Below are 18,586 nucleotides of genomic sequence, written 5' to 3'. Positions count from 1 at the left end.
CACCCGGACCCTCACACGGTGGCGTATAGTTCAGAAAGCATGCCAAGAGATCAGCGTCAGATGATGATTGGATTGGGCATCTGTCACAGGGATCCCTTCAGCCGGGATGCACCCTCCCAATGTGGAGATATCGAGAATGTTTCCACTTGTTAACCCAAGTAACCCCAGGAGATACTTCCAGAGTAACACATTCTTCAGTGCTCACGCTTTTCGTCAAGTCCAGATGGGAGTCACGAACACGGGGTATACAGGTTTACTTATGCCTCCATGATAAAGAGATTGTGCAGTAAATCAGGTTGATCGGAAAACGTGGAGATGATCATAGGAATGTAGCACTGTAAACAACCATCGAGTCACCCTGAGCATTGAGCATTCAAAATAGATTAAAAAGATAGACAAAATGACTCTAGTGGCTGGTGGGTCAGCTCAGCATTGGACTTCCGCCTGACGCGTCCCCGCCGTTGAAGTCGATCATCGATGGGGTCACCTCATCTTAGAACTCGGACCCTCTGTTCACACCGTTATCTTTCTGTATTCTTCGTGCAGCTTTTGTTGATATCTTGAGAACTGAGCTTGGGAAGCGATATGCTACCTCAGTCAAATTCCTTGGTCTCTTTGGTCGTGTGAGTTCTGTTTCACCCCGTGTTTACAATGTGGATCAGCTTCGGCATATCTCCAAGTGCTGCCAAAACTGACCCCTGCCAGCTCCACTACATATAATTGAAGCAAAAGTTGTTCCAGGCGACATGCCTCGGTCTCTTCCAAAGTCAACTGCTCCCTTGCGCGAGCAGGAGGACACCGAGCACACACGCACTGCCCATACAGCTCCCCCCTCACCGACTACATACCGACGATCTCAAAGCTACCTCTCCGAAACACACACCGAATACCAGTCCCTCGATGCGCCCTTGGAGATTACAGAAACAACGAGCCTCCTCGGTCCCGCTCAAGAATTTCGACGACGAGCTCCTCGGCGGTCATACACCAGCACTTCCGGGGTGTCGGGTAACGGGGCGGACTCGTTTCGACACCTTCTGGCGGCCGGCAGTCTACGGCGAACCCGAAATCATAGTCGTACCAATTCCATGGGCAGACGACTCAGTCGACGAGGGAGTATAGATGGTGATAGCAGACCCGCTAGCCTTCCTCCGTCCACAAAGGACAATCTTACTGCCTCCTCATTTTTGGATGAGCGGACTTGGTACGATCAATTTACTTCCACAGATTGGGTGCATGATAGTATCGCCGACGGCGCACGACTTCGCTTACTCCGCCAGCGGAAAGATGTGCGAGGCCGGTTGTTGGCGGCCTTCGACGGTGCACAAGGATGGATATTAGTTGCGCTCATTGGGTGCATCACCGCCGCCATTGCTTACTTCGTTGATGTCACCGAAGGGTCGGTTTTCGATCTGAAGGAAGGCTTCTGCACGACCCAGGTTTTTCGTAATCGGCGGACCTGCTGTAAAGGGCTGGGTATTTGTGATGCATGGCAGCCGTGGTCTGAGATTTTCTCGCCCTCAGGTACACAACGCCAGTGGGTTGACTTCGTCATGTTTGTCTTTTGGGTTGTGACGTTGGCTCTCATATCGTGCGCTTTGACAATGCTCACAAAAACTGTCGTTCCTTCGTCCATTTCTCTTTCCACGCTTGATGAAAACTTGGGCGCCGACTCCCGTGGGACAAGATCTGGAAATGGACCCGGTATCTCGGATTCTCCTCTTTCGGAGTCAGGAATGAGTCCACCGCATGGAACTCTGCCTAATCTTCCATCCCGTCCAGCTATGATCTACTACTCTGCTGCTGGCAGTGGAGTGGCAGAAGTTAAGGTTATTAATAGCGGCTTTGTCCTTCACGGGTATATGGGACTGAAAACGCTGATCATCAAAACCATTGGCTTGATCTTCAGTGTTTCGTCTGGTCTGAGCCTGGGCAAAGAAGGCCCATACGTTCATATTGCCACCTGCGTGGGCAATATCTGCTGTCGTCTGTTTGCCAAGTATAACGAAAACGATGGAAAGCGACGAGAGGTTTTGAGCGCCAGTGCCGCCAGTGGTGTTGCTGTTGCCTTTGGTGCTCCTATTGGCGGTGTTCTCTTCAGCTTGGAAGAAGTCAGCTATTATTTCCCACCCAAGACCCTTTTCCGGACATTCTTTTGTTGCATTGCAGCTACGCTGTCTCTCAAGTTCCTAAATCCCTATGGGACAGGTAAGATCGTCCTGTTCGAGGTCAGGTATCTTTCAGACTGGCAGATCTTCGAGATTTTCATTTTCATCCTGCTCGGTGTTATGGGTGGCGCCGCTGGTGCGCTCTTCATCAAAGCCTCGAGCTTGTGGGCACGATCATTCCGTCGCATTCCGGCTATTAAGCGTTGGCCAATGCTTGAAGTCTTCCTCGTTGCGCTACTCACAGGCATTGTTAGCTTCTGGAATCGATACACCAAACTTCCTGTCACTGAACTTCTGTTCGAATTAGCTTCTCCTTGTGAATCAGATGTGGAGAGTACGGGGCTATGTCCCCGCACAGATGGTATTCTTGAAGTCGTTCAGTACCTTATGGTGGCTTTTGTTATCAAGAGTTTCTTGACCATAATTACGTTTGGTATCAAAGTGCCTGCGGGCATCTATGTGCCATCCATGGTTGTTGGAGGCTTGATGGGGCGGATTGTTGGACATCTGATCCAGTACTGGGCTCTTAGACATCCCACCTTTTTCTTGTTCGACTCTTGCCCTGCCGTTGCTGGGATTGAGTCGTGCGTAACTCCAGGGGTCTACGCTCTGATTGCCGCTGGAGCGACCATGTGCGGCGTGACACGACTGTCGGTCACTTTAGCTGTGATTCTGTTCGAATTGACAGGAAGTCTCAACCATGTGCTTCCATTTTCCCTGTCTGTGCTCTGCGCCAAGTGGACTGCGGATGCCATCGAACCTCGCAGCATTTATGTGAGTCTTGCCCCGCCTAGTAATGCCACCCTGACGTTATACTAATCGATACCAGGACCTCTTGACCGATATGAACTCCTATCCCTTCCTTGATAGCAAACTCCAACCGACCACCGACGCCGAGCTGGGGGATATAGTCCGACCAGTGCGAAAGAATCGCATCATCGACATCTCTGGATCGCCATTCGTCGCAGCCACGGACCTTCGCTTGAAACTCGAACACCTGCTCATGGCAGGCGAATTGGACAGCGGACTTCCCATTCTACGTGAGGGTGTCCTAGCGGGTCTGATCCCAGCACCGGATCTCGAGTACGCCCTGGATACGCTGGGCGATGATGAAGAGAATACGATATGCCTGATGACTATGGATTCTTCCATCGCCGTCTATGACAGCGAAAACGAGGATGCCTACCAGGTAAATTTCAGTCAATATATTGACCCTGTAAGTCTCGTCAACCTGTCCATCTGGCCCATACTAATGTGTTCGACAGGCTCCCATCGCTCTTGATGTCCATTCCCCTATAGATTTGGTCTATCAATGTTTCGCCAAGTTGGGTCTTCGTTACCTCTGTGTTACTCAAGACGGGAAGTATTCCGGCCTGGTCCACAAGAAAGCATTCGTGAAATTCATGAAGGACAACAGCGAATAGGCCATGCATATTGATCGACCATTGCAGTATTTTCCATTTGCATTTTCCGGCGTTATTAAGGCATTCTCATTCGATTGTTCGCATATCCTTGCATATACTCTCATTTTTTGTCTATCTATTCCGTGGGCTCGCTCAGCCAACATTGGCATTATGCATAATCTTGTTGTACATCTTTTGTTTGGACAGACATACCAAGTACGAATCGGTGAACATATTTGACCAGTCAATCATCCACAGAGAGGACCATAATTCTACGCATGTTCAAGTCAATTTTTCAAATCCAACCATCTGAACCTCAACATCCCCATCCCCCTTCCACTCCCCATCAACCTCCTCTCCAACCCACTCAGATACCTCCTCGGAGCTAGCAGCCCGCCACCCATTCCCCTCATGAAGCCCATCCAATGGGAAAAACGTATCACACTCAAACGAAGCAGGCGCATCAGCAGCCCCCTTCCGAACAACATTCGTCATGACAACCCTAACAGGCCGACCCCGCAGCTCTTCACCATTCATCTTCAACGTAGCATTATAGATTTCCGCTCCACCAATAACAAAAATCTTCCCAAGCGTCCCCTGCGTCCCATACACAGAGTCCAACTGCTCCAACGCCGCGCCCAGACTCGGCGTAACGATCGCATCAGTCATCGGCACCGCTGGTGGAGCCGGAACAGCTTCCGTGGGCGGGTTAAACGCCTCCTTTTCCGCACTCGTTGTCTGTGCCTGTGTCTGAGCCTGCGCTTCAGCAGCCTTGGCAGCAATCTTTCCCTTCATCTTCCCCAGCTCCGCATTTACACTTTCACGAACAGAGCCGGACGTGTCGCGCGTGATCACGACGTTAATTCGCTTTGCGAGAGGGCGCAGCGAGGCGGGCACTGAGTCATATGTCTTGCGGCCCATTATTATCGCGTTTGTTGTGCCGGGGCTTGGTGGACGAGATGTCACGCGAGCGAAGAATGACATGTCTGTCTTTATGCGTGGCCATGGGAGTGTGCCGTTTAGGCCGATGCCTAGACGCGTGATTTCGTCTTTTGTGGTTGAGGACGCGGTGCGGATTGGGGTTGTTGCCACGATTAGGGTGAGTGAGGGAAGAGGGTGTGGGTTGTGACGTGGCATTTTGATACAAGGTGATTGCGGTTTGCGATTCGAGGTCAAAATCTTGTATTCGGAGACAATGAGGTTTGGGTTGGAGAATGGTCAATAGTGGAGAGGATCGCGTCGCGAGGGGAGAAATCGTTATCGGAATTGGGCTGCTTATCGTTACTCCCCGCTATCCGTCTCCGTTTCTATAAGGAGCTGTAGGTGAACTTGACATGGTCATATTCTTTGCGGATTGTCAAGGTTACGACATCGTTTGCCATTGCAGAGCTCCTTGTCTGGATTTCGGAGCCTGGCCTTTCAGTTCACACATCGTCTTTACCTCCCAATATGTTTCAGACTCTAAACCGCAATTCTACCTAGTCCCACTACCTCTCGTTGCCCTTGGCATTTACTGTGAACGCAGCATTCATTTGGAACTCGCTCATATAGTCCTTTCGTAGCCAGTTCTTCAACAAAGGTGGTTTGGCTGAAACGTTTAAGGCGAGTTGACCAGAAATCAATTCTCTTCGGAGGCGAATCATGCAGCCGTCGTTCCCTTTTTGGTTGCACTTTTCCAGTCGATGAACGTTGATAACAAGGATACAAGTTATTGCTCTAGTCTAACTTAGTGAGCGCACCGCAAAGTAGTGGCAAAGAATTGAGTTCTTAATTAAATATCGACAACAAACTGAATGCGCCGTAACACCGGTCGAACGCCAGACGTAAAGAGACAAGTGGGTATCACATGCGAAACAGCTTCAATGGCCAACAAGAAATACTTCAAAGCAGAGTCTTGGTAAATCACCATTACTTCTCGGTCTTCTCAAGCTTCTCGGCCTGTTCAGAGTCCTGGGCATTGGGCTTCTCAGACTTCCCTGGCAGATCCAAAAAAGATGGCATCAACAGTCCTCCTTCAAGAGCCTCCTGTATGGCCTTGACATCCTCCTCAAGCTTCTCACGACGCTGGACATCGCGTTCGTCTTCGCCGAGGGTATCGAGCGGGCCGAAGAGCCAAAGCTCCTTCATGAGACGGGACAAGGCGAGCAGGTCCTCTGCGGCACGGATCTAAGATAGCGAAATTTTAGTTTAGGTCTTTGATGTGAAGTTGGAAGCTCAATTGCATTGATCTGAGGAATGGGACAGCTAGCTGGGTAACACTTGAGTGGGACACGCATATCAACATACCAGGGCAGTAGATTCGACATCGATTTGGAAGGCCTCCGTAGCGGCATCAACGTAACTGCTTCCATCGAACTTTTTGGCGGCAATAGCGACGATATTCTCAAACCGCTGCAGCAGCTGCGAGACATCATACTCGAGGCGGTCTATCACGAGACACAGTTAGCGGAAAAGCATGGGAGACTCAGGATGTAGCTGCGGCAGCTTCGATTTAGTACGTACCAAACAGCTCCTTGGCAGTTGGACGCGAATCCATGGTTGAAATGTTGTTATTCTCTTCGAATGAAGGTGAGGATAAATCCGAAGTGGGATAATCCGAAGGGGAATCCACCGCATGTTGATTAACGATAACGATAAGAACCTGCGCCTATCAAGCACCGAGGCCCCTTGAACTACCATCAACCTCACTATGCACCATCCATTTTTTTCTCACGTCTGTTTCACTCAGTATGATTGATCAGACCAATCTAGTTACAAATCTGCATCTAGCTCAAATATATGCATCAGGCTATGTATATTTTGAAAAGGCAATACGACGTGGTTTTGGGCCGGGTACTTTGGTCTACGACAGTGGTCGGCCGCCTATGTAGTTACTTTTCTTACCGAATGGACATGGAATAAGCCGATCGATCGAGCTCAAGTATGACATATAGGATATTGTACGTCAAATAATACTCCGATATCTTTCTTTTTTCATCTTATTTCTTGTGATAGCTACAGTGATAGGAATAATATTATACGGAGTAGATTATACGGAGTAGACTTGCTAACAATGAAGAACCGAGCTTTGTATGTACAGCCAACGATTCAATTAGTCCTCAGCACTCCTCCGAAAACGCTGCTCAAAAGTTCGGTCATGAAAGATCTGCTCGGTCAAGAACAGCCCTACCAGCACAACCTTTCTCCAGCCAGTGTCTCGCGGTCAACACAGCATCAGCCATAAGTATATGAGCCGCGTCTTTTTGGTTATCCTCCTCCTTTGAATCTTTAGCTAACTCCAAACGAAGTACAGTCTTTTCTTGAGTAATGCTGTGGCTCTCGATGAACCATAGCACGGTAGTTCTGGATCTCGCGAATTGCCAACTCCAAACAGTATTTGATCAGTAGTGGTAAAATGCATGGTCAACGGTATTTCCAAAGTTACCCAGGTTATGCCTTTATCTCTAGGATCATGTGCAAAATCGACTAGTTCGGGTATGTAAAAGAGAGATTGCATTTTTGTAGGCCTGCCAATTCTAAAGGTTCTAGGGTTTCGTCACTGGGCCGTATTTACGGTTGTATATGTCTGTATAAGCTTCAAATCCTTTTTGTGGTCAAAAAGGGATGTTGCTTTGATTCAAGGACGTTGCGATACCTATTGCTAACTCGTTAAAAGGTTCATCACTAAAAATAAGTACAGACAAATAATTGTTGTAGCAATAAGGATGTCAAAGGTTGTTGCAGTCTCTTCCAACGATATAAAAACGCAAGAGGAATCATGAAAGGAACTTTGAATCAAGTTCCCTCGGAATACTCTTCACTAGGCAGTAGACACCGAGAGCAACAACAATCGTTGGACTTTTATGCACGCTTGTCGTGACTATCGAAGTCTATGCAGATGTCTTGTTCCGAGTCTTTTTTCTTTTTGTATTTTCCCCTTGTTAGTGCTATAGCTCAAAGAATAGGATTCTAGTGGATCTAGGCTAAATATGCAAATCGAATTCTTCCTATATGACTTATGTGGAGATTTGCTAGGGGATTGCTTTAGGGTAAAATCACTTTGACAGGTATGATGTTTCTCAAGAACGCCATTAAAAACATAGAATAATACATATCCATTCGCTGAGCTGAGATATCTCTTGAACTGGTCTTTGGATACCCAACTATCACGGGAGACTCTATCGCACGTATTTTCCCTGTAAGTTTGGTTAGTGAATGTAGGCGTATGATAGCGAATGCAAGTACATACCATGAAACGCTTGTGGAAATCAGAACGAAGAAGGTCCTGAAGACAAATTAGTTAACGTCATAAAGACAAGCCAAAAGAAAGATAAGCATACGTTGACAAATTCCTTGCCGTCTCGGTTCTCTGTTCCCCGAGCCTGGTTCTTGAAAACAACATCGTCATCCCAGCGCCGTTTCATGCTGAAATCCTGGGAGTTGAGTAGAGGATTTCCGCGCGCAATGTCAACCTCTCGCTTCTCTTCTTCTTCGGCTGCTCGTTCACGCTCCTGTAATGGATTAGCCACCAGCATCGAATTCAGGGCATCAGAAAGCAACATACCTCTTTCTCCTTTTGTGCCAATCGCTCTTTTTTGATCTTTTCAAGTTCCCGCATCAATTCGGCTGCTTCATCTTCCTCGTCGCTGCGGTTTGTCAATTTATTCGTCCCGAGCAAAAGATGGCGGATTCAAACTCACCTATCCTCGTCACTGCTGTCTTCTTCTGACTCATCTGAATCGGCATCTATGTCGCGCGTCTCCTCCAATATGCGTCGTCGTTTGGCCTCTGGGTCCTCTTCCTGATTATCACCTTCGCTTCCATCTTGGGGCGCCGCTTCAATTTGTCGCTTGGGGGCTGAGGATTCAGCAATAGCTGGCTGTTCGGCGGGCACGCCATTTTTCTTGGCAAAGTGTGCTGCCTCTGCCTTGAGAAGCTCTGCGCGAAGGTCACGGGGCGATGGATCGGCGTCGGCGGCACCGCCTTGTCCAGGTTGGCTATGATAATGTCAGTGATCGGTGCGGTCTAGCCGAGGAGGGTTCTACACACCGAACTTTCAGGTGTTTATGCGCAGGGAGAAGTCTCTGGTGGTAGGCCGGGCCTCGGAGGGCTTCTTTGCCTTGCGCCTGTTGGAATTAGTTAGTGTCCATGAAGAGTCGTGTTGAAAAAGGTTGCCGAACCGGGTCAAAGGTAGGTCTGTGGGCTGAAGTAAAGTTAGCTATAACTATTGAAGTTCACAATTTTTGTATCTAATGGCGTACCTGTCGTCATTTTGTTGTGTGGCTGCTGAGTGGAAGTTGGTTGTCCTAGGACGTTGCGGCGTCCAGCTTTCGATTACGTAGTCGCCTCAGGCAACAATCTTCTCCTCACATTTATCCTCACCGCCCTTTTCGCTCCCCGCTATCATTGGCGCAATCCAAGGAACAACATTCATCCGAGCCGCTACAATGCGGCCTGCGCGGGCAAAATGGCCCAAAAAAGAAAGCATCTCTGATCCCCGCGCCGGGGCTGCTATACCTCCCTCAACGATGTCGAAAGAAGCGCAACTCTCAATCGCAGAGCGCGACTTTATTCTCGAGGCGCTCCGTGAAAATGTGCGTCTTGATGGTCGTCAACCTGACGACTATCGTCCTCTCAATATCTCCTTTGGTGAAGAATATGGACATGTGAAGCTGCAGCTTGGGAAGACAAAGTGAGTTCTACATATTTTTTTGTCTACCACAATCAACAATCACTAACTGATTTGCTAGCATTATTGTTCGCATCTCCGCTGAGGTTACTAAACCGCGTGAAGACCGACCCTTCGATGGACTCTTCAACATCAACCTGGAGCTGAGTGCAATGGGTTCACCAGCTTGGGAAAATGGACGGTATGTACTACCCACGACTTCTGTTATCCATTGATTCATGCTCACAATTACCTCTCGCAGAACTAATGACATCGAGGCATATGCCACCAACACCCTTGACCGTATTATCCGCCATTCCAATGCCCTCGATACCGAATCTCTGTGTATTCTTAAGGGTGTGAGCTGCTGGTCCATTCGGGCAGATGTCCACATTATCGACTACGACGGAAATATCACTGACGCAGCATGCATTGCTATCATGGCTGGACTGCAACACTTCCGCCGGCCGGATGCTGTGGTGAGAGACGGGCGTGTCATAGTCTACGGCGTGGAACAGCGTGTGCCTGTCCCACTTAATATCACACACAAGCCTCTCTCAGTCACATTCCACACTTTCAATGACAGCAAGCATGTCATTGTCGACGCCACCCTCAAGGAGGAGCAGGCTGCCGAGGGAGATCTTGTCATTGGCATTAACAGTGCAGGCGATGTCTGTTACCTCTCAAAGTACGCAGGTGCACCAGCAGACGCCATGGCAATTGTGAACAAGACAAATGTGGCATGGGACAAGGTCAAAGAGATCAATGCTGCTGTTGACAAGGTCCTCCAGGCTGACCTGGCCAAGCGGGCGAAGATTGGCATGGCCGATGAGTCTCGGGCAGAAAATGACCGGTTGGTTCAAATCGAATGAACAGCATGTACTACCATTACTTTGACGATCGGGGGACTGGAGTTTCGCATGGCGTTTACATCAATGATACTTGGCAGCCACATATGGGCGCTAGTAGATGAATGAACTTAACCATTTTTCCTATGTTTTACATGTAAATAATGTACCTAAAACTTGATGGAACTCGTTCAAATATTGCTTACTGCCTTTTTTTCCCTCGAACATGTGTATATTGTATCTCTGAAGTGGGACTAGAGTACGTACGTGTACTCCATACAAACAAAGCGGTTAGTATATTTCCGGCTGCCAAGAGCCCCTATTCTTAGCTCAATTCATCGTAGACCCGGGGCGGTCAATAAATCGAAGCGTATTTTGACGATAGTATACAAAAAAAAAAAGAAAAAGTACAAGAATAAAAAAGCTTGTAAAACTTTACAATCACCGTGCTACTAATTATTAAATATTTTTCCGAATATTCGAGCTGTTTGATTGTTGTTGCGGTGCTTTACCGCCTACCCGTGCATCAAATCAACATAGCTTAATTGCTGCCTTCGCCCGCTAAGCCACCCTTGGACCTCATTCTTACTCGACTCCCCCATTTTTTCAGTACAGGCCCGGTCAAATCTGTCACTTGCTCGACATACCTCTTATCCGATTACCCCTGCTCCCGACAGATATAGCAGAGCGCTTTCTGTCGACCTGGCCTTGCGATCAATGCCTCAGGGGCATTGCTACTGCGCTACAACAGTGAGGCTGTCAGCTTCCCCGCGGCATCATGGCCAGCGGTAGGCCTCCTGGGTCGCATCCAGCCGCTGGCCGCGATGACGACCTGCTGCTGGATTCCGAACCTATCTATAACAGTGGTCAACGCCCTCCCGTGAATGATGAACACCTATTAGAACGCTACGACATTGACGACTCCGACCAACCGTACACCCAAACACAACCGCGCCCTTCCGTCTCCTACGATAACTTTGTCGGATCTCGCGCGCCCCATGGCGCAACGCAGCACAATGCTGCTTCTGGACCGGCGCATCCGCCTGTCAACCCCGGTCTCCAACCAAATGACCCTTACTCCAGCGCCACGCGAGATCGAACCTACTCTCAGTCCTCTGGACTAGACAATTACCGGCGGTATTCGCTAGACGACTTTGATGACGGGCATTCCGGTTACTATGATCTCGATGCGGACGAAGACCGAATTGCCAGTTCACATCACGCCCGCAAGGCAAATGAGCGCAATAGCGTCCTCGGACTCGGGGGTGGATTTATGGGAAAAGCGAAATACATGTTTGGCATGGGGTCGTCGCAGTACTCGGAAATGGATCTTCCATTAACGGAGTCAGGCGCAAGAAGGGCAACAGTCGATAGCAGTGCTTCTCCGGCGCCGCGCCCGAAGGAACGCAAGAAGCTTCGTATGTCTGACTTGAATCCCTTTGGACGCAAGGTTGACCCCTCGACACTGGGCCCGCGCCTGATTCAACTCAACAACCCGCCCGCCAATTCCACTCACAAGTTCGTCAGCAACTATGTATCGACAGCGAAGTACAATGTCTTTACATTCGTGCCCAAATTCCTCTTCGAACAATTCTCGAAATACGCCAACCTGTTCTTCTTGTTTACCGCGGTCCTACAACAAATTCCAAATGTGTCACCGACGAATAAATTCACAACCATCGTTCCGTTAGCTATTGTCTTGGCTGTGTCGGCGATCAAGGAATTGGTAGAGGACTACAAACGGAGAATGTCGGACAGAGGACTGAATTACTCAAAAACCCAAGTTCTTAAGGGATCTTCGTTCCACGAAACAAAATGGGTGGATGTTGTGGTCGGGGATATTGTTCGGGTTGAGTCCGAGCAGCCTTTTCCAGCCGACTTGGTATTGCTAGCGTCATCAGAGCCTGAGGGTCTATGCTACATCGAGACAGCAAACTTGGACGGCGAGACCAATCTCAAAATCAAGCAAGCCATTCCTGAGACTGCGCATTTGGTTAGCCCCAGTGATCTGAGCCGTCTTAGTGGACGCGTTCGTTCAGAACAGCCAAATAGCAGTCTGTATACCTACGAAGCCACCTTGACTATGAATGCAGGAGGTGGCGAGAAAGAGCTGCCCTTGGCTCCAGATCAGCTTCTACTTCGTGGTGCAACGTTGCGCAACACTCCCTGGATTCATGGCATTGTGGTTTTCAGTGGCCACGAGACAAAACTGATGCGAAATGCGACAGCAACCCCGATCAAGCGAACAGCTGTGGAGCGCACCGTCAACATGCAGATTTTGATGCTTGTCAGCATTCTTGTCGTTCTGAGTGTTATTAGTTCTGTTGGCGATCTTGCTATTCGAAAAACCAAAGCTTCACAGCTTGCATACCTCGACTATGGGTCCGTCAAAATGGTAAAGCAGTTCTTCTACGATATCTTCACGTACTGGGTGCTCTATTCGAATTTAGTTCCGATCTCCCTCTTCGTCACCATTGAAATTGTCAAATACTTCCAGGCTTTTCTCATCAACTCCGACCTCGACATTTACTACGATAAAACCGATACCCCGGCCACCTGCCGCACATCCTCCCTTGTCGAGGAGCTTGGTCAAATTGAGTACATATTCTCGGATAAAACAGGTACTCTTACCTGTAACATGATGGAATTCAAGCAGGTTAGCATTGCCGGGATCCAATATGGTGATGACGTTCCTGAAGATCGACGTGCAACCGTGGAGGATGGGGCTGGATATGGTATTCACGACTTCAAAACACTCAAAGCGAATCTTCAATCGCACCCAAGCCAGAACGCTATTCGCGAATTTCTCACTCTCCTTGCCACCTGTCATACTGTTATCCCCGAGCGAAATAGCGATGGTCCAAATGCGATCAAGTACCAAGCAGCATCGCCGGATGAGGGAGCCTTGGTAGAAGGAGCCGCTTCGTTGGGTTTCCGATTCACCAACCGAAGACCTAGATCGGTGCTTTTTGAGGCTGGAGGGCAGGAGCTTGAATATGAATTGCTAGCAGTGTGCGAGTTCAACTCTACTAGAAAAAGGATGTCCACTATCTTCCGGTGTCCTGATGGAAAGGTCCGCGTCTACTGTAAGGGTGCTGACACAGTCATCCTTGAGCGGTTGCACCCAGATAACCCTACCGTGGAAGCAACTCTCCAGCACCTGGAGGAGTATGCCTCGGATGGTCTGCGGACGTTGTGTCTGGCTATGCGGGAAGTCCCAGAAAACGAGTTCCAGCAATGGTACCAGGTCTATGACAAGGCTTCTACTACCGTTGACGGCAGCCGTGCGGATGAACTGGACAAAGCGGCCGAGCTGATTGAAAGGGATTTCTATCTTCTGGGCGCCACGGCTATTGAGGATCGTTTGCAGGATGGTGTTCCGGATACTATCCACACCCTCCAAACTGCAGGCATCAAGATTTGGGTCCTGACTGGTGACCGACAGGAGACTGCAATCAACATCGGCATGTCTTGCAAACTCATCTCGGAAGACATGACGCTTCTCATCATCAACGAGGAGTCGGCAGACGCCACCCGTGACAGCCTGCAAAAGAAAATGGACGCCGTTCAGAGCCAACTTGCCTCTGGGGACACCGAGCCCTTGGCTTTAATCATCGACGGGCGGTCGTTGACTTTTGCTCTGGAGAAAGATATGGAGAAGCTGTTCTTGGATCTGGCTGTCATTTGCAAAGCCGTTGTTTGCTGGTAAGTAGCATTAAATTCCGGGAGATTTTATCTTTGTTCTAATATGTTCGTTAGTCGCGTCTCTCCCCTTCAAAAGGCCTTGGTCGTCAAGCTTGTCAAGCGTCACAAGAAGGCCCTCCTCTTGGCCATCGGCGACGGTGCCAATGATGTGTCCATGATTCAAGCCGCTCATGTCGGAGTTGGCATCAGCGGTGTCGAAGGTCTCCAAGCTGCGCGATCTGCTGATGTGGCAATCGGTCAGTTCAGGTTCCTTCGAAAGTTGCTTTTGGTTCATGGAGCCTGGAGTTATTCTCGCATCAGTCGGGTCATTCTATACTCGTACTATAAGAATATTACCCTGTACATGACTCAATTCTGGGTAAGTTTGATCTTGATGGATTATTTGGAGTGGTATCTGACATGTCATAGTATTCTTTCCAAAACGCATTCTCTGGACAGGTCATCTACGAATCTTGGACGCTCTCCTTTTACAACGTGCTCTTCACTGTCCTACCTCCATTCGCAATGGGAATCTTTGACCAGTTCATCTCTGCCCGATTGCTGGACCGCTACCCGCAATTGTACCAGCTGGGCCAGAAAGGTGTCTTCTTCCAGAGGCACAGCTTTTGGGCCTGGATCCTGAACGGATTCTTCCACTCTCTTATCCTCTACATTGTGTCTGAGTTGCTCTACTACTGGGATCTTCCCATGGCAGACGGCAAAGTCGCCGGCCATTGGGTTTGGGGTGAAGCTCTCTACACCGCCGTGTTGGCCACTGTCCTTGGCAAAGCCGCTCTGATCACCAATGTCTGGACCAAGTACACCTTTATTGCCATCCCGGGATCAATGGCCCTGTGGCTCATCTTCCTCCCGGCTTATGGCTACGCCGCACCGGCTTTGGGCTTCTCGAATGAATATTACGGCACCATCCCCTTACTCTTCAAGTCCCTTATCTTCTACCTGATGGCCATCGTTCTACCGTGTATATGCCTCCTCCGTGATTATGCCTGGAAGTACGCCAAGCGCATGTACTACCCACAACAGTACCACCACGTCCAGGAAATCCAGAAATACAACGTCCAGGACTACCGTCCACGCATGGAGCAGTTCCAAAAAGCCATTCGGAAGGTCCGCCAGGTCCAGCGCATGCGCAAGCAGCGCGGTTACGCCTTCTCCCAGGCCGACGATGGCGGCCAGATGCGTGTTCTCAATGCTTACGATACTACCCAGAGTCGTGGACGGTATGGTGAGATGGCTAGCTCTAGGCCTATGGTGTGATGATTGATTCGCTGTAGGTTGGTTATGCATTGTGCATTTGCAGTGGCGGTTTGTTGTGCTGTTTTTCTTCACTCTTATGCATCAATGCCAAAGGTTGGTAGATTTGTATCTTTGTGTACCTTATGCTCTTTTTCTTTTCTTTGGGTCGTCCTCATAGCCATGCGATTGGTGTGGAGGCTGTGACATATTACTTTTTCTCTTGTTTCCTTGATGTCCCCTTAGCTGTCTTGCGGAACTTAACTATGACATGATTCAGTAACCTTCTGTCTCCAATTTATTCCATATTCATAAATGAAATATATTTTGAAGTGGTAACTGGTCTGGTAGCACTTGTGTATATCTTTGACGAAGCCCTTGCGGACAATATTTAAGATGGTGTTTAATATAAGTGTAACACTACACATCCCTAATATATGTACATATGCTCCATCATCCGTCATCTTTTAGACAGACCATATATACATCCAGAGTGCATCGTGTCTTTCTCCCGAGACCTCAACCAGCTTTGATATATCCAGCTCTATCTCGAGCACCTTTCTTCCGGTGGCCTCCAGCCTATTCCTAGTCCCTCCATCACAAGTTTCTCCCTCTCCTGCCAGGTCTCTCCGCCATGTTCCAAATCAACCTGACGGCCAGTACCTCGGTCTCGAACACCACTCGAATCAAACTTCAACGAGCGAGCTTTCTTCGCATGACGCCGTAGATCTCGCTGAAAAGTCGTATCACCAGACCAGCCAAGAATCGCACAGCCGACAGTACGCCAGGGCGATATGATGATATCAACACGACGATGGATATTTGGATTTTTCCCTGGCCGCTCATTCCCTCCAACAGCTTGAGCATCACAGTGTGGGTCTTGCCAGACAACCAGTGCCTTATCCAAAGTATCGAATTTCCTCGTATCATCCCCGTGAAAAGGCAACGTCTGCTGCTCGCGCAGCGAAGAAGTCAAATGCAACGACAGCGTGTGGGTGATATAACGTTCAGTCTCAAGACTCGCGACAACATCGACAATCAGATTCCGAGTTACCGCGTCATTACGATGAGTCAATATAATATCAACATCTCCACTGAGTTCCTTCCCACGCCTGTACCCGCCAACAATCACACACTCAATTCCATCCTTATCTTCCGGCCGGACTCGACCAGCATGGTCACGAATAGTATTCGCAATACTCTCGCTTTCATCGCGAGGAACACCCTTCTGGAACTCCTCGTAAAATTTCACTCCAATCTGTTGAACGCGTGAAAGCTTAGCCCACCCATGCTCAACGATATCATCGAGGTCTCGCCAGCCACGCTGGTAGAACTCGCGCGCTGTTTTCGCTCCGACGCCCCAGATCCCGTAGAATAAGTTCAGGACCCGGAGCATGGGATCCGTCTCCAGCGCGTCGGCAGCAGCAACTTTCCCGTCTTCATCGGTATGACTACAGCCACCGTGCTGCTGGAATTCGGCGAACAGATCTGCGATCTTGGCGTTGCATCCTGGTAAAGCGAGGATCTCGCTCGGTCGCTGGATGGGATGTGGGTATGCTGCCAAGGATGCGATGGAGGTGCTGTATGCACGCACCCCAATCTCGTCAAGGGTGAGTTCGCGAATCCGTCTGATTTTCACGAGTTGCGAGATGAACTCTTCGTTTGGAGGGTGTAAGGGTGCTGAGCGTAGGCATGCGAAAACGACCTGGTCTCGGACCCAGTCGGGTTGTGGAGGTACGTTGTTTTCTTCTTTTTCGTGTTCGGAAGTCGTCTGTCGATATAGCGTTGGCCGGGCGCGCGGTGATGACCCGTCCGGGGGTTCTTTTGAGCGTCGTGCGTGGATGTGGTCTGGTGGAGGAGTTCGTGGTGTTGGTAAACCAGCATCTTGTTTCGCACGCTCGATGATTTGACTTAATTTTTGTGCAAGTAGGTTTTGTTTATTTTCTACTCCTTTTGCTGGAGGGGGAGGAGTGATTTTTCGCCCACGGTAGACAACGAATGGGTCTTGGGACACACATTGACCGGCTTTGATAGAGGCGTCCATCCACTCGAGCTTCAAGACTATGACTGTATTTTGGATTTCCTCTGCCTTTCGCTCTGGAATCACCTTTTCTGAAAGTTTATGATTCGCAGCTCTCCCCTCTCCCTCAGACTCAGTACTAAGGTCGATAATCTCGACCGGGACATCTTTGGTCCCATCGTAGTGATTTGTGCGCCTGCGCTTGGAAGGTGGCTTCGTGCCAATTGGTTTCGAAGCTGAGGTGGGTATGAGCTCCTCTGTCCAGGTACCACGCGTCCGCAGTTCCAGTGCGGCACGCTTCGCGCGCCCGACTTTTCCCAGAACCAGGCCAGCTTCGGCGATATCGTAGGTCAATCTCCCACCGCAATCTGTCAATCGGCCTTCAACCTCGTCCAGATCCTCCAGGGAGAGGTGTGTTGGCAGAATGAAGATGGGTGGCTGGGACGAGAATATGGAAACATGCTCTGTCTTGTCTTCCACGGAGCGTGGAGTCGCGGTCATAGTCATTCAAATTAGATTAGTTCTGGATAGATGTATATTTGATAATATATGTGAAAAATAGTATTTAAGGAGCATCATTCTTCTATAGTAAAGACAAACATTTTCATGGGTAAATGGAGACCTAACATGGTATCTTCCAAAGGCACATTCTCATGATGAATCTGAAGTTGGATCTCAAGATATTGACGTCACAAACGCCTCAGGCATCAACTCAAGATATAAAAGTTTAAGTCTGACACTATCAAAAGGTCGCAAAGTCATCCATACAATGTGGTATACAGTACATAGTACCATAATAAAATAATAGGCTACAACAATTGGAGACTAAAGGAGTTGGTCTGAAAATTCCAGCGCTGATCAATTACTTAGAAGATTAAGTTTTCAAGACGAAATTGTGAAATGACCATATATTTTCCTCAGTTTGGTTTACATGAAGTGTCTGTGAGAACAACATTGAAGAATGCAATGAAGGTATTTGACATGCATTAAATCTTTTTTTTTTTTTTTTTTGCACACCCTTCACAAGCGTGGAACAATAACGATAACAAATGCTCAAACTTAGGAAAGGAAGCAGCCCCCACGTTCAAAAAGCCCAGTTCTGAAAGGCCTGGCTGATCCTGTAGTGGATGTGTGGGCGAATTCATCCTGCGATGGCTGAGATGATAAGCCTGTTTAGTTGCAGGCTTGAGCAGGGTTGATGTGAGAGCGGATAGAGAGCATGTTGAGTGAAAGAAGAGGGATCAGAGGACCATAATGGATTCGTGTTTGTGACAGCTAGCCAATTCCGTCGAAGTCATTGTAGTCATTGCAGTGGAAAATCGAATGAAAGTCGTCAAAGGTGATTGATCGAATGGGAATCGTTGAATTTGGAATGATCGAATCGGGTTGCCGAATGTGGTGTATTTCCGAAAGTGTTTCCAAAATTTGGTGGACCTATATTGTGTCCATGCTTGCCTCAGATTTGCGAAAAGGAGAAGCCAATCTTATAAAATAGAGTCTCCACTATAGGACACTCCTGTGGAGTGCGGAGACTCTTGTCGACGAAGTTGGCCCCTTCCTTCTCT

The 18,586-nt window shown here is 48.8% G+C and overlaps 7 protein-coding genes across 7 annotated transcripts; 3 read left to right on the top strand and 4 right to left on the bottom strand.

The window, feature by feature from the left end:
* Nucleotides 1-746: 746 nt before the first annotated feature.
* N7500_003608 (putative voltage-gated chloride channel (ClcA)) lies at nucleotides 747-3,589 on the top strand (the record flags this gene model as incomplete). The annotated part of the gene is made up of 3 exons (XM_056674754.1): nucleotides 747-2,939; nucleotides 2,995-3,381; nucleotides 3,431-3,589. 3 exons carry the CDS (start codon nucleotides 747-749, stop codon nucleotides 3,587-3,589), a joined length of 2,739 nt encoding a protein of 912 aa, XP_056535279.1.
* A 261-nt stretch (nucleotides 3,590-3,850) lies between these two features.
* On the bottom strand, nucleotides 3,851-4,705 carry N7500_003607 (dihydrofolate reductase; the record flags this gene model as incomplete). The annotated part of the gene is made up of 1 exon (XM_056674753.1): nucleotides 3,851-4,705. One exon carries the CDS (start codon nucleotides 4,703-4,705, stop codon nucleotides 3,851-3,853), a length of 855 nt encoding a protein of 284 aa, XP_056535278.1.
* Nucleotides 4,706-5,476: 771 nt separating this feature from the next.
* On the bottom strand, nucleotides 5,477-6,209 carry N7500_003606 (RNA polymerase II mediator complex head subunit MED22; the record flags this gene model as incomplete). The annotated part of the gene is made up of 3 exons (XM_056674752.1): nucleotides 5,477-5,734; nucleotides 5,855-5,994; nucleotides 6,071-6,209. Coding segments are annotated over 3 exons (537 nt in total), but the record flags the coding sequence as incomplete, so codon positions are not given.
* A 1,516-nt stretch (nucleotides 6,210-7,725) lies between these two features.
* N7500_003605 (spliceosome-associated CWC15 family protein) lies at nucleotides 7,726-8,818 on the bottom strand (the record flags this gene model as incomplete). Its single annotated transcript, XM_056674751.1, has 8 exons — nucleotides 7,726-7,743; nucleotides 7,797-7,832; nucleotides 7,888-8,058; nucleotides 8,112-8,193; nucleotides 8,248-8,544; nucleotides 8,597-8,673; nucleotides 8,728-8,750; nucleotides 8,809-8,818. 8 exons carry the CDS (start codon nucleotides 8,816-8,818, stop codon nucleotides 7,726-7,728), a joined length of 714 nt encoding a protein of 237 aa, XP_056535276.1.
* A 176-nt stretch (nucleotides 8,819-8,994) lies between these two features.
* N7500_003604 (exosome non-catalytic core subunit RRP45) lies at nucleotides 8,995-10,087 on the top strand (the record flags this gene model as incomplete). The annotated part of the gene is made up of 3 exons (XM_056674750.1): nucleotides 8,995-9,239; nucleotides 9,298-9,417; nucleotides 9,478-10,087. The coding sequence occupies 3 exons, from the start codon at nucleotides 8,995-8,997 to the stop codon at nucleotides 10,085-10,087; spliced, it is 975 nt and encodes a 324-aa protein (XP_056535275.1).
* Nucleotides 10,088-10,841: 754 nt separating this feature from the next.
* Nucleotides 10,842-15,025, top strand: N7500_003603 (aminophospholipid-translocating P4-type ATPase DRS2; the record flags this gene model as incomplete). Its single annotated transcript, XM_056674749.1, has 3 exons — nucleotides 10,842-13,768; nucleotides 13,823-14,126; nucleotides 14,177-15,025. 3 exons carry the CDS (start codon nucleotides 10,842-10,844, stop codon nucleotides 15,023-15,025), a joined length of 4,080 nt encoding a protein of 1,359 aa, XP_056535274.1.
* A 520-nt stretch (nucleotides 15,026-15,545) lies between these two features.
* On the bottom strand, nucleotides 15,546-17,522 carry N7500_003602 (type-X family DNA polymerase; the record flags this gene model as incomplete). Its single annotated transcript, XM_056674748.1, has 1 exon — nucleotides 15,546-17,522. One exon carries the CDS (start codon nucleotides 17,520-17,522, stop codon nucleotides 15,546-15,548), a length of 1,977 nt encoding a protein of 658 aa, XP_056535273.1.
* Between the last annotated feature and the right edge of the window lie 1,064 nt (nucleotides 17,523-18,586).

The sequence above is a fragment of the Penicillium coprophilum genome, assembly GCF_028826855.1.
Source record: "Penicillium coprophilum strain IBT 35676 chromosome Unknown utg000002l_segment0_segment1, whole genome shotgun sequence".
NCBI classification, from domain to species: domain Eukaryota; kingdom Fungi; phylum Ascomycota; class Eurotiomycetes; order Eurotiales; family Aspergillaceae; genus Penicillium; species Penicillium coprophilum.
Note: the sequence above shows the minus strand (reverse complement) of the source record. Positions and strands in the feature narration are given on the sequence as shown.